Genomic DNA, 15722 nt, shown 5'->3' on the forward strand with positions numbered 1-15722 from the left:
GCCTTTCTTCCTTCCTGTCTTGGAGACTTTTCCAGTAGGAAACCACAATTGTAACAGTGCTGCCTTCAACTCACCTGCAGAGCTGCCTCCCACCCTCATATGTATGAGGGAAGGAAAACCAAATGCAGAAGAGTGTCCGGTGGGGGTGAGGAGCTGTTTTGGACCCACATTCACAGTTGTCAACTCCAATCATGAAATGCAAAACCCCAATCAAACAGCTTCCCCACGGTATGAAAGCAGCTGGCCCGAAATGGGTATAAATTGTTCTCATTTTGCACAATCCCTGCACTCACCCTGAGCTGAGACCACCAGAGGGAGACGAATGACAAAAGAATAAAGATGAAGCTTTAAGGGAGAGCCAGAGAGTGATTTCTCCTCTTTAGGACGTACCTCTGACTTAACAAAGGCTTACGTATCATGTATCTGCGCAGTTTGGAGAGGGATAAGTTACTCCAGTTTGAAGAAGCCTTTGTTTAAAACACCTGTTAGGAAAACCCAAGGCCATGTCAGACTGTCCATTCTCTGGACAGGGAAGCAGTGGCAGAGCCATACCAGGGACCCTCCCTCATCTCTGGGAAAGATGATTCTGTACACAGCTACTGGGATGAGGCTTCCAATCACCAGCCTGGCTCCACGTGGAGGAGGGCAGCTCCTCCTGTGCCTGCCTCTCCTTGGGTCTCAGAGGGGCAGCTGGGCAGAAAGAGGTGGAGGAGCACAACCGCAGTGGGGGCTTGGGGTACATCTCAAGCTCTGGCGCTCTCTGCACAGACAGGAGATTACATGTGCAGCATCTACTCCCTAAGCACCAGCCCTGTGTGTGACGGGATATAGTCCCAGCCAGTCCGAAACAACCCCATGAAACAGACCTCATTGTCCCAATTTTATAAATAAGTGGAATGAAATGACTTTGCCCAAGATCACTGTTCCAAATTTAAGTCTTCAGATTTATTTAAATATATATATTTTAGTGGTAGACGGACACAGTATCTTTTATTTTTATTTATTTATTTATTTTATGTGGTGCTAAGGATCAAACCTAGGGCCTCATGTGTGCCAGATAAGCACTCTGCCACTGAGCCACAACCCCAGTCCAGTCTTCAGAATTTTTGAGCCTACTGTGTGAAGACCTGTATTGTGAAGAAAACACACAGCTTGCAGGTTGGATGTCAATCCCACCATTACAAGACAAATGTGTCTGGAAGGCCCGTGGTGAATACCAGGAAGAGAAGACATGACCCTAGAGAAGAAAGAACAAAGGGGGCCAGCCCTAAGGAGGAATCTGTCCTTTGAACTGGGGCCTGAAGGATGAGAAGGAATCAGTGAGTCAGAGGGCAAAGAGGAAAGATTTCTAGGTTGAAGCAAGAGCAGATGCAAAGGCCCTGGGGTGACAGACAGAGTGGTACTTTAGAATTATAAGAAGTCTAGATTGCCTGACACAGGATGGGCCATCAGTTGGAACAATTCGGTGAGAGTGCTGACCAAATGTGAGGACCCTGGAACCACACAGAAGATGGTCACTCCAGGGCATCAGTCAGGAAAGTGGCCCAGTTACTCTGGCAACAGAGGGGCAAGCAGTGGAGAAGAAGAATAAGATAAGGAGGGCTGGAAAGCTGGTGGATTGGCTGGATGGATGGAGCTGCCACTCCCTGAGAAGGAGCTGCTGGAAGAGGACTGCCCTTTGGGGGTAGGGATGCTGGACATGTTTGTTTGCAGGATCCAGGGCATCTTCCAAATGAAGCTCAGGAGGCAGCTGACTCAGGAGTCCAAGTTAAAGGAACAGATGAGGGAATGAACTGTGTGACGTGCCACTGAAGCCATAGGCATGATGAGTCATCAAGGGGAGGGCAGGGGTAGAGGGAGGTAGGGGAGGAGGACCCAGAAGCCAGCTCTACCAAGTGCCAAGAAAAGGGGCTTGGAAAGGGAGTCATGCCCATCTGTGCCTGTGCTAGCAGGAGGGCTACAAGAAGCCCTCATGTACTGGGCATCGTGACAAGCAGGCCAGCAGTGACCTTGGAGCAGTTCCAGAGGAGAGCCAAGCAAGAGCCAGCCAGAGGGTTGAGGAGTGTGGGAAGGTACAGTCCACGAGGCCGCTGTTCCCCAATTCTTATCTGGAAGGAGAATAGGAAAGTGAAGTGTTGGCTATGCATAAATGCAGGATGGACTGACGGGTCCAAGAGCCAGTGGAGAGGAAAGTGAAAGACACAGGAGAGAAGAGACGTCAGCTACGGGATGTGCCCAAGTACAGAAGTGCACCTGCCTCCACTTAGAGGAGGGGCTGCAGCTCTGATGGGACAGACGGAGGGGGAACACTGACACCACGTGCTAGGTAGGCGACCCAGGTCCGCAGAAAAGGCAGCCCCCGAGAAGGGGGCCTTCAGATAGGAAGACGAGTATCAGGGTCACATAACTGGGTCGAACCCTGGACCTTCTGCTACAGGGCCAAGGTGTGTGATCTCCAGACCCTGGAAAGGCTCTGCCACCTCCAACACCTCCCTCACCACACCTGCTTGTCCTAGACTCAGAGGTTCCTGTACCACAGGGGCCTGTCCCCCAGAAGTGCCTTTTAAAAGTGATCTACTAAGGCTGACAAGAAACAGAATATGCTGTCTGTGAAACCAGACCTGCAGGACATTCAGCAGGAGAGGCAGCCCTGAGCCTGCAGTACCAGCCAGGCTGTCACTGAAGAGGAGGCTTTGGAGTTCCACACTGTGGCACTTTACAACCCGGCAAGTGACATAAGGTCACTGGCCGCTGGGAGGCTAGAAGCCATGACAGAATGAGGGAAGGAAGGTCAAAGCCAAGTTCAATCCAGTGCCCAGATTTGCTCAAGACAGATCCTCAGCATAAGCTTTTATCTGGAAGAATGACTTCCCAGAAAAAGCATCATAAATTTTAAAAACCTGGCAAAATCAGGAAAAGACCTATGCCCAGGCTGTTACTGCAGCACTGTTTGTAATAGCAAAAAACTGGAACCCACCCAAGTGTTCCTAAATAGGAGGCATTTATCCAACAGTGGCATTCTACAAAGCATCCTCTATATACTGCTGTGCACAGTACAGAACTTTGGCATAATTGCCAGGATTTAGCAGTAAGTGAAAAAAGCAAGATGGAGAAAAGGGGTGCCCATCACACCATTTACCTAAGGAAAAGATAATGCTTACAATCAAAATGCATAAAATGTTAAACATTATACAATGTATATATATATATATATATATATATATATATATATATATATATTAAAACATCAATGGTACCCCATAAATATGTACATTTTTATGCTTTTATATATCGGTTAAGAGAATTTTTAAAAGTTTGTGCAAAGGTAAAACAATTTAAAAAATAAGACAATAACCTATCAAACATTAAAAATGGTTATCCAAATTGGGAAGAAATACATGCACAAATAGGGTAGAGGAAGAGACTTTGACTTTGGAACCAGGCAAGTATTTTATATAATTACAAAAAAAAAAAGTTCAATGGAAAAGCAAATTCCTAAAAATTAAAAGAAAAATGAAACAAATCTAAGTGTGTATCAACTTGTGACATAATCATAAAAGGAAAAACTATGCCCAAATATTGTTTTGGTTTGGATAGGGAGATGTCTCCGGGAAAATCTGAGGTGTTAATGCAGGAAAGTTCAAAGGTGAAATGATTACATTAAGAGAGCTGTAACCTCATCTACGGATTAATCCATGTAGAGGATTAATAATTTGAATGGATTACTCGGTAGTAACTGCAGACGAGTGTGGCATGGCTGGAAGAGGTGGATCACTTGGGAGCATGCCTCAGGGGACTAGATATTGTCCCTGTGTCTCTTTCACTCTGCCTCTCAGCTGCCATGAGCTGAGCATCTCTCCTCTATCGCGCCTTCTGCCCTGATGTTCTGCCTCACCTTAGGCTCAGACAAATGAAATCGAACAACCATGGACTGAACCTTTGAAACCATGAGTCCAGCATAAACTTTTCCTCCTCTAAGTTGCTCTTGTTAGGTATTTTGGTCACATCCTTGCAAAACTGACTAACAGAGCAGTAATTTGATCCTACACCCCTCCTGGGCTATCCTCTAAAGTAAAAAGTAAATGCAAACAAATCATAAATTGAATCTATAGCCAAGTGTCCTTGGCAGTGTTGATACTGTTATCCTGAGAGTGCTGTATGATTAGCAGAATAAAACAAATGCATAATCATGCTGTTGTCCTTGAGAATGGGAATTTGGGGCACAGGCAAAAGAAAGTACAAATTTAAGAACCTGATACTCCTGATAGTCCTGATAAGTATCAGCATGAAACATGATGTAATTTTATCTTTAAAAATATAGTACATTTTTACATATTTGTTTATTGTATAACAAATTTACCCCCAAATTCAGTGGCTTAAAACAACCCATGTATTGTCTCCCAGTTTCTAAGGGTCAGGAATGTGGGTGGAGCTTAGCGGGCACCACAGGCTTGACTCTTACAAGACCGCGGTTAAAGAGGGCCACAGAGGCTGTAGCATCTTAGGGCTTGAACAGGGGAGGATCCATTTCTAAGTTTACTCCTGAGGCCAGAGACATCAGTACATTGCCATGTGGGACTCTCAATAGGGCAATTTACAACCACAGCAGAAATAGCTTGGCTCCCTTTGAGAGAGAAGGCAAAGAAAACAAAAAAAGGGGGGGGCAAGCAAAACAGAAGTCACTGTCGTTCTATAATCTGATTTTGGAAGTGATATTCCATCACTTTTGCTATATTCTATTCAGTTCAAGGGAGTCAACAGGTCCAGCCCACATTTGAAGGAAGGGAATTACATAAACACCAGGAGGTGGGAATCAATGGGACCATTTTAGGTACTGCCTATAACATATATGTATTTCCTAACCTCAGAACAAATATATAGTTATAAGCACCCAGAGGGCCCAGATCATAGTCTCTAAATATTATTTCACAGGATTCCTTAGAGAAAGAACTAACTAGTTTCATCAAAGACTCATGGGGCCATATTGATAGGAACCAACCTAAACAGCCTCACATTGGCCAAAGATGAGACAGGGAAGCATCACTATGCATGACAGCTACAGCACACTAAAACACACCAACATGCTTCCACCTGAGAGTTCCTAATGACAACACGTAAAATCTCACTGGTCACTTTTAGAGATGGTTGGAGCAACTCATTAATTTCAAAATTATTAAAGAGAAGGAATCAAGATTTAGAGTGCTTTTCTTATATAAACCATAGAGTGACAAAATACTTGATAAGGAAAAGTTTCTTTGAATTGAAGAAGTCCAGCTAATCAATAAAAACGATGAAATTAGAGTAATCAATGAATGGGTCTAGACAAGGATCATTAATTGCTGCTAATATCACCAAGAGACAACCAAATTATCATGTGCCTCCTGGTGGAAAAACACAATATTTATGAAGGGTTTTTTCACCCAAACAATGAAACTGAATATGATCAACCTCCATATCTAAAATACGAACAAACAACAAACAGAAAACCCACCACTCTACTGGACACAGGGAACAGAGAAATATGCTAAATGACACAATTAGGATATCCTTAACAAAATCCAGACTTCACAAAATTCTATAAGATAAATGATACAGATTCTTCCACAACATCAACAAAACAATTGTAAAAAAGACAAGTGGATGGAGAACCTATAAAATGAAAGGCAGAAGAGGATTATAAAATATATTAAGCTATCTCAATATATGGATCACCATTAAATTAAGGACACTAATCTGGGGCAATGAAATCTCTAACTGGGTATTTAATGCCATAAAGAAATGATTACTATTTTTTAGTTGTGATAATAGTATTGGAAATATTTTTTTAATATAGAGTACCTGTATTTTAGAGATACATATATGGACTATTTAAAGAGGATGGCATGAGGTCAGATTTGCTTTAGAAAAGTCTGAGAAAGTGTGGAGGTATAGAAGAATACACTACCATCCACAAATGGGTGAATACTGGTAAATCTGAATCTGGTGATAGGCACATGATGACAGGTATAATATTCCCTTTGTTTTTATACGTGCTTGAATTTTTATGAAAAAAAAATAAAAAAGAATGGATCTTTCAAAGCAATGTTATTTTTTAGCAGATTTAGGCAAATCTCACTGTTAAAGAAAACATTATTTCTTCTGCTCTATGCAATTGAAGTAGACAACAGGAAGAAGTAACAGAAAACAAGAGAGGAAGTATCAAAAAAATCATTCCAATTTGCAGATGGTATGATTACATGCCAGGAAATTTAAAAAAAACAGCTAAAATTCTATTTTCAAAAAAAAAGAATTCATTAAACCAATAGTTTCAAATTTACTATGTGAAACAAATCAATATCTTTATTTGTACTTACAAATGCAACAAGTTAGAGGAAAAAAGGAAATAAAAGACAACATTTACAAAAACAATAAAAGTTATAAAATGCCAAGGAACCAACAAAAAGATATGTATTGGATTTTTACAAATAAACTTTCTGGATGAAGATAAACAAGCTTGAAAAAATGTAAAGATAATCCTTTTCTTTCTGGGAAGCTTCTATATTGTAAAGCTGACAATATCCTCCTTGCTTAGTAGGTGAGTTTCATGGGTGCCAAATAAAAACGCCAGGGAAAGTGTGAAAAGGCACAATAGTGGTGGCGAGGCAGAAATGAGTCACCTGGTGATAAAATGCACCCCAAGTCCCCAGCCAATAAAGCAGCCTGGGTCTGGAGTCAGGATGGACAGTCCCTTTATCCCACCCAGAAACAGGTCCAGACAGACATGGAACAGGCAGCTTTCCAAACCTTAGGGAAAGATGCACTGAAAACCTTGGGCACAGCTGGCTAGCTATTTAGAAAAAAAAATATGCTCAAAATGTAACTCTTTCTGTATCCATATACCAAAATAAATTCCAGACAAGTCAAATATTTAATCTAGAATAAAATTATAAAAGTTCTGGAAGAAACTTTTTTATTAAAAAATAATCTTAGAATTGTGAAGGTCACTCTCACTTCAAAAATTCAGTGACATCAAAGGAAAAAGACTGGTACATTTGATTCCACAAAATGTTCCATAAAGTTAAAAAATATATATGATATACAACAAAACAAAGACAACAGTAAACTGGGGAAAAACTTTAACAATATAAATCAAAGTGCTCATTCCCTTTATACATAAATTAAAACAAATTGATTTATAAAACCACCCAAATCCTGGTGTCTTGAGTTGGGGACAGGGGTGGAGGAAGTGGTGGGGAAATGTTGGCCAAAATATACAAACACCACTTAAAGACAAATAAGTCCTGAGGATCTAAAGTACGGCATGGTGAGTGCTGTTAACTGCCCTCCATGTCCATGGGTTCCATATCTGAATTCAAACAATTTGGGGTTGAAATATATTTTTAAATTGCATCTGTACTGAACATGCTCAAACTTTTTCTTGTCTTTATTCCCAATTCAATACAGTAAAACAACTCCTTACATAGCATTCACATTTTGTAATGTATTTTTAAGTAATCTATAAATGATTTAAAGCCCATCAGAGCATACACAAAGGTTATATGCAAACACTACACTGTTTTCCATATGGGACTTGAGCATCTGAAAATTTGGTTTCTAAGGGGGTCCTGGAATAATCACCCTCTGGTACCAAGGCATGACTGTGTTATGGTTTGGATATGAGGTGTCTTCCCCAAAAGCTCATATTAGGCAATATAGCAATATTCATAAGTGACATGATTAGATTATGAGATAGACAACCCCATCACTGGATTAATTGATGAATTAATAATTTAAATAGATTACTGGTAGTAACTACAGATAGTTGGGGCATGGATAGAGGAAGTAGGTCAACAGGGAAATGCCCCTAAGGATTTTGTCCCTGGTTCTCCTCTCTTTCTGTTTCTGTCTCCTAGCTGCCATAAGTAGCTTTGCTTGGCAGTACCCTACCGCCATGATGTTCTGCCTCACCTAAGGTCCAGACTAATGAATGAGCCCACCATGTACGGAGACCTCTGAAACCATGAGCCCAAAAGAAACTTTTCTTCTTCTAAGTTGTTCTTATAGGTAAATTCTGGTCACAGCTACAGAAAGCTGACTAGCACAGACTTAGAAATTGCTAAGAGAGTAGATCCTAAGTGTTCTTATTACACACATAAAAGTTAACCATGATAGGTTATGGGTGTGTTAATAAGATGGACTGTAGAGATCATTTCACAATGTGTACATGTATCAAATTTCATGTTGTACATCTTAAATTATATAATTATTTGCCATTTATATATCAAAAATATCAGGAAGAAATCAAATAAAGGAATAGGCACAGTATATTTCTTTTTATTTTTAAATTTTATTTTTTTTAGTTGCAGTTGGACATAATACCTTTATTTATTTATTTATTTTATGTGGTGCTGAGGATCAAACCCAGGGCCTTGCACATGTTAGGCGAGTGCTCTACCGCTGAGCCACAACCCCAGCCCAGCACAATATATTTCATGGTAGATTTTAGATGTCCCCCAAAGGCTCAAGTGTTAAAGGCTTGGTCTCACATGACAGTGCTATTGGGAGGTGGGGGAACCTTTAGGACTTGGAGCTAGAGGGAGGAAGTTAGATCATTGGGAGCACGCCCTTGGAAGGGAGAATGGGACCATGGCTCCTCCTCTTCCTCCCTCTTTGCATCTTGGTAGCTGAGAGGTAAGCAGCTCTTTCCCACCATATATTTCTGCCTCACCACAGGCCCAAAATGATGGGGTCAAGTGACAATGGACTGAATCCTCTGAACCTATGAGCCAAAATAGATTTCTCCTCTTTATAAGTTGACTGTTCCAGGTATTTTGTCACAGCAACAGAAAGCCCACTAACATGTGATACATACAAGTCAAGCTCAAGAAAAAAACACACACACAAACAGCTTATAAATACATTAAATGGTGTTTGATTTCACTTATGATGAAAGATATGCAAATGAAATCAAAAAGATATCCATCTATGCCCATCAGCCTGGGCATAGTATTGGTGACTGTGGAAGCCAGCACTCTCATCCACAACCAAGGGTACTACTGTCCACTGTCCCCTCTTGGGAAGGGTACTTGGGCCATGTCCACCAAAGTTTATATGCTCCTGCTCTGTAATCCTGCTTTATCCAGGAGTTGTTTTTGTGAAAGAATTCACACCTGAACACAAAGACATATCCGAGAGACTACCCACTGTTATTCGGACTGGCAACTGATTGACAGTTGATACACAATAGGTTGGTTAATACTCCATTGCATGTCCAGGGAATAGAACCTGGGCTTAAATAACCAGGTCGCTTAATATCTCCAAAGTCTGCCAGAAAGTAAAAGAGCAAAGTGCAGACCCGTGTGGCTAGTGCAATATTTATTTTAAGAAAATGGTCTATGTAGGCTGGCATTTTTCTACACCACAAGACCCCCATTCCCTGGAAGGATTCACAAGCAATTTAGCAGTGGTGTCCATTGCAGAAAAGAACTGAAATGAAATGAACTAGTCTGTAATGAAAGTTTTCTATCATGTACAGGCAGGAAAGGAGGACATTTCATGGGGATTTCCAGGGTAGAATTCATTTTTGCCTCTGTGACTCTTGATCTGATCCAAGCATTATTTTTTTCAAAATCTTTAAAAATCTCTACCTGTGAATAAAAGTTCCTATTATAAAATATATCTAATCCTTCTTCTTCAGACAGCACAGAGTACTAGAGAAAAAAAAATCACCTTGTTTGCAAAAATGGAAAGTCATTTTACTTTTCATAAACCCCTCTTTGGAATTTCCGTGTCTCTCTCATCCCACAGATCACCTTAACCCTGTCCTCCAGCCAATAGCATCCCAAAGCCATATCAGCTCAGGAGTCCTGGCGTCACAGAAGAGGAGGAGGCATGAGGTGTCTTCAAATTAGGGGTTGTTTCTGAACAGGTTTGCTCCAGTTGCTTATTTTAAGGAAAGAAACCAAGTCTCTACTCCTAAGCACCCATTTTGTGAAACCAAGAGGATGGCTTTATCACAGTGGGGATCTCTGAGAGAAGGACGGTAGGAGGGGCGACCTCAGCCCCAGGCCCAGAAGTTCCAGTGACTGGGGTGCCCATTCTTCCAGGTGGCCACGATATAGGCGTGGAAAGTCGACAGGTTATACTGAGAGCGTTAAGACCCCAGGGCTGCTGGAAGCCCTGTAGGTAGTAGCATACAGCTGTGGGTTGGGTGGTGGGTTTCAGGACATCTCGCATGAGCTTTGCCTGTTAGATTGAGAGGAGCCCAATTGTAAGGGACAGAACATGATTTAGTGGTCTTTGCTATTTTTTACTAAAATTGCCATTGTTAAGTTCTATTGCTTGGGACCAATACCAGCCTTTTGGTTTTAAAAAGCACATGTCTACCTTTATAGAAAAGTTAGACTTTTACATATATTTGCTCAGAGGTGAGGACCCTCAGCCCCCCTGGGACTTATGCTGTGGCCAGCCACCATATCCAGCAGCAGGGGACATCCTGAGAGTGCCCGTCCTCCCACGACACTTCTGGATTCTTCCCCATCGCGAGGCAGTGAGTCCTGTGTGCAGTTATCACTTTCCAAAGAGATTTTCTCTGCAGTATGAACCTTCCTGGTCTCAGAGGGTCACCTGACTCCAAGCATTTTCCATGGGGCAGGGGGGTGGTTCCTGGGAATGCCTCTGGTGAAAGAGGGCTGTGCCTCTGGGAAAGAGAGGGTCCAAGAACTCTGATGTCTGGAACGTTCTCCTCCAGAGAACTCCTGGGAATATGAATGGTGTGTCTTCTCTAAGCTAAGTCTTCTCCTTCCAGCTGCAGCTGAAGATTGCTGAGGCCGTATGGAGTGGGGGTGATGACCTGAGACCTGAGCGTGAGTCCCAATCCCAGCTCTGCCACTCACTACCTGGCAACCTCAAGTCCTCAACTTATCCTTGCTGAGCCTCTGTTTCCTCATCGACACCAGCCCCTACCGCTTACTGTTATTCCAGAGATCAATGAGTTGATATATTTAAAACCCTTAGGTGATAACTGGCTCAAAATAAGTAGCTGATAGGTTTTACCAATTGGTTTTATCAGTTTAGGTCATGGGGATGGAACCCAGGATCTTGCCTATGCTCAGCACATACTCTATCACTGAGCTATGTTCCCAGCTAAGAAGTTACGTTGACAATGTGGGTCCAAGTCTAGGTCCTACCCTTCATCAGCTATGGGACATCAGATGAGTGACTTTAACCTCACTGTGCCCCAATTTTCGAACCTATAATGTGTGGTGGAAAGTATCTACTCCTCATATGGTGATTGGGCAGGCGACAGGTGATAGATCTGGCACACAGACAGCATCTGAAACACTAAGCCCTATACATGTTAAGATGAAGATGCTCTCACTTTAATTGTAGGTGTTGGTTTTAATTATCATGCAAAGCTATCTAATCTGAAATGAGGCATAGATTGGGGGGGGGCTGGTCAGAGGCTGTCCCTCATTAGTACTCCAGGAAAGCTTCCTCCGGGCAACTTCTCAGACAAGGGTGTGGTGGAAAGCCCACTTCTCTGCTGTATTCACATGGGCTCTTCCCAGTTCTTATGATGGTACATCTCAGGACTAAATAGCCACAGGGGTTTGAAATGCTCATCACCTGAAACAGGTGTTGCAGAAGACACCCGAGGGCTTGCTCACTCAACTCTCATTCCCAGACAGTCTCCCCTCCTTCATGGAAAACCACTTGAGCCTCTAGCCAACACTAAAATTTGTGAGCCGTCTGGTGACATAGCTCTGGCTGAAGAGAGATAAGGAGAAGTGTGCTGAAGAGATCTCCAAGGTCTTTCAATATTCAGCTGAACATTCAGATTCAGGAGTTCTCCAATATCCATCCAGTCATGGAGCCATTTACCCAGAGGGAATAAGACAGAAGGCAATTGGCCTCTAATCGCTTCTATAGGAATCTATACAGAAGCCCATGTCATGTCCACACAGCTAATCTCAATGGATCCCTGGATGGTGGCTATGAGGATTCAAAAGCCCATCAAGAAGATGTGTGAAAATCATCCAGTTTTAGAGCTTCATATTCTCAGGAGCCAATATCCTTTATAATCACTCTCTGATGTAGCTTCCAGGATACCCTCAAAGGGACATGCCTGCCACTGTGCGAAGCCCAAATCTCTGACACTTCTTTAGTATTAAAATTCCCCCCTAAAAATACAGTCTACCAATCAGAGTCATCATTGCTTCCTAGTTACATAGTTAAAAAATTACCTCCCAGGTTACTTGGGGAGCAGGCTAAAAAAAAAAATATGGAAAGTCAGATTGTCGTGCAAAAAAAAAAAAAATCATTCATTCTTTTTCTATAGTAAATCTTTGATTTCTTAATACAAAGGGGAAGACCATACAGCTGGTTTGTACCTTTGGCCTTCTCTCTTCTTCCTACCTGGATCGGGAAATAACAGCTGTAGCTATCCAGACATTGTGTTATGATGAGGTGACAAGCTTAAGGACAAGTCCAGATGAAGCAAAAATGCTAATCCTGACATCATAACGCCACTGAACGAGCAGCCACTCACCTATAGACTTCTTTGTGCTAGACACATAACTCCCTGCTTATTCAAGCTAAGATTGGGTGTTTTGATACTTGGTGCCCAAATGCATTCCTAACTGGTCAAGGTGCTTAACTTCAGGATGTCCTTTCACATTCTAGGATCTTATATCATCCCATGATGCCCTCTTCCTATTGCTAAGTAGGATTTGGGTCCATTGCTGAATATGGATTTTCTAACGTAAAGGGATGTAGTTTTCCTTAAGGTCACTTTAGAGCTTCTCTCCCACTGGAACAATTCTAAATTAAGATGGTTCACTTTGGTGTGAGCTGGTCATAAGCAATTTTAGACAGTGTGAATGAATCTGAAGCATCCAGCCTTGTTTTGATTTGCTCTGGAAGAGTCTAAGGTGGTCCAGAGAAATGAGTCTTCCAGAATGCTTAGAAGCTAGAGACAGGCCTCATAGGCATTAACACTATTTCCAGATGGCTCTCTACTCCTCTCTCTTGCAGGTATAATACTGGTTTAGAAGCCAGAAAAGTTTTATGTCCAAATCATCTCCCCAGACAGTTTGAAGGGATTCTTTCCAAATGATGCCATTATTCATTGAAAAAAAAAAAAACTTGTTAGATCCATAGACCTAATTTCACTAGAGCAGCAGGGCTGGGGCACACCCACCCTGGCTCCTGACCACTGGGGAAAACGGTGCAGAGATGTGCTGCTTATGAGATGTTGCCCGCTATAAATCAGGAACCAAATCAAACCCTACTGCAGGGAGACACAGGGATATGGGGTCTCTTCCTGCAGGTTGTTAGGTCCTGGAAAACTGCAACTAACCAGTTGACCTGGAACTCTCATAACCTCTTATGACTTGATGAAGATGAGATCGAGCTATTTGGAACCAAGAAAAACGTACCTAAAAACACATGTACATTGCTAGACATTTGAGCCTGTTTGCACTGATCAAAATGGAGTCGAGTCTCTTTGGATGCCAAGTATTGATTCTGACAACTTCAAACTGATTTTCATCCAATTTGAGCAATTTAGCCAGTCATAATAGGAAAAAATTGGTTTGAATTGATTGATTCATTTTAAACTGGTTAGAACTGGTTGAACCTGGTTCAAACAAATCCTTTTTAAAGGGTAATTTGGGGAGTGGGTGTGTTCAGTTTCCCAGGCTTTAGTTGTTTACTAAAAAAGAAGAGGGGAAAAGTTTTAAAGTCATTAATTTTGAAAACCAATTACTTGACTCCCATAAATATTCATATGAATTAATTACCAGCTTATTGAAAGAATTAATAAAATCCCACTGCTTATTATAACACAGTAGCAGGGGCAGGAGACCTCCTCCTGGTCCAGAGAAAGATCCTACTTAAGAGGCTCTTTGCTCTGATGTTGGAGCACTAGAAGCAACCCACAGGAGCTCCCAAAAGGAGGCTGTGGGGACACCTGATGCACTGCAGCCCACACAAAGGCAGGTTTATCAACAGCCAAGCAGGTGTCCCCTACACACACACACACACACACACACACACAAAAGTGACACAAAATAGATCAATCAGTTTTGTTCTTCACCGAATGTGAACATGTACAATTAGCCTCCTCAAAAACACAAGGGCGGGGAAAGGGAAATGAAGGGTTTAAAAAAAGAACAACAGCTTGGGTTTGGAAGCCATTACATCCACCCTGATCAAAAAGCATCAGTTCATAATTAGCTGCTTATACAGACACATTTCAATCTATTAATTCAGGCATGGGTGTTATCTGTGATACAATTAATGAGGGTGTAATTAAATGAATGGTCTACTGTTCCTTGCATCAAAGCAGGCAAATGGGCTGGACCTCCCTTCCCCACTCAATGAGAGTTTCTGCAGCCCTCAAAGAACCAAATGCTCAAGCACCTTGCTGGAAAAGGAGCTTTCTAGACAAGCTCTGCAGGAGAAAAGCACGGACAAAAGCACCATTTGTTTTGACATAAAATGCAACTGCCCCTGAGAGACAAAAGTCAAAGTCACTTACCAGCCACAAAACTTGGAAATGATGCCACCTTCTTTGTCTGTTAGGAAATAGGAAAAAATGAGACATACACTAGTTGCAAACAGATGGTCCATAGAAACTAGGCTAAGATGTGTACCATACCAGGAAAAGCCTAACCCCATGAGCGGCTGTGTTCCCAAGAAGTCAGCTCTGTGTAGAAAGCTAGTCTCATGCAGGCAGCATGATGCTTGGCAGAGACACTAAAGCACACCCTCTAAAACTCAGGGACCCTCAGATGAGCATGAAACAGCTAGAAGGGAGCCCAGAGACCATACAACCCAATGGCTCTCCAACTGATGGGCATATGAACTTTCTGAGCATGTCTTTAAAAGGCAAGATAATAGAGAATGGATGCCACTCCATGGTGGGGCATAGTTATTTCCTCAAATCTAGAACATCTCATATAAATTATGCTACCCAAAGAGGGGAGATAATTTGCTTAAGAGCTCATTTTAATAACCTCCAACATTGCAGGGCTACTTTATATGGAATAATTTTTTTAAACCATGTTGTTTGAATTAGAACCATGGTTCTCAACCAGGATGATTTTTCTCCCCCAGGGACATTTGTCAATGGCTGGAGACATTTTTAGTTGTCAAAACTGGGCTAGTGAGTAGAAGCTACTGGCATCTAGAGCATAGAGGTCAGTGATGCTTTTAAAAAACCTACAGTGGCCCAAAACTACCTCTAAAAGCCAATGAATGGTACCACTAGTGCAAAACACAGATTTCAACATGTATATCGAACAGGGTAGAATGGGTTCCTATAAGATCTGGGAGCATCAATGATCCCACACACACACCATCAGCAGCACTCGAACACTTTGTGGTGTGACTGCAAATCATCAAGGAAGTCCCTTTCTTCTCTTCTCCCAGGCCAGAGCACCCTTACTTCTTCCTACCCAAGTTTGCTAGACCTGAAAACCCTCTCCCCAGGTACTGAGTGAGACAAGAAATTTACCGAGAGTGAGTTAACTGTGATGGATGGGGTCAGCAACTCCATCATGAGGACCCAGCCCCAGAACTCTCACCCTTGGAAAAAATTACCTCTGGGATGTTGTTATTGTCAATGGGCCCATTGAGATCAGAGCGCTGCTGCTTCCTCGGCTGCTCCAAACCATTGCATACCTAGAAACCAGGAAGTTAAAAATTGTAAAGTTAAAGATTTTTATGTTAGAGAAATG

At 42.1% G+C, this 15722-nt stretch overlaps 1 protein-coding gene across 4 annotated transcripts in view; it reads right to left on the bottom strand.

The window, feature by feature from the left end:
- Nucleotides 1-15722, bottom strand: part of Apba2 (amyloid beta precursor protein binding family A member 2) — a 67432-nt gene that overhangs the window by 29445 nt on the left and 22265 nt on the right. For all 4 annotated transcript variants that reach the window (XM_077799949.1, XM_077799948.1, XM_077799950.1 and 1 more), the window contains exons 2-3: nt 15586-15666; nt 14522-14558 (exon numbers count right to left, since the gene is read on the bottom strand). In XM_077799949.1, coding sequence (XP_077656075.1) covers nt 14522-14558; nt 15586-15666 — 118 coding nt within the window. The remainder of the gene's footprint in view (nt 1-14521; nt 14559-15585; nt 15667-15722) is intronic.

This window comes from Urocitellus parryii, chromosome 6, assembly GCF_045843805.1.
Source record: "Urocitellus parryii isolate mUroPar1 chromosome 6, mUroPar1.hap1, whole genome shotgun sequence".
NCBI classification, from domain to species: Eukaryota; Metazoa; Chordata; class Mammalia; order Rodentia; family Sciuridae; genus Urocitellus; species Urocitellus parryii.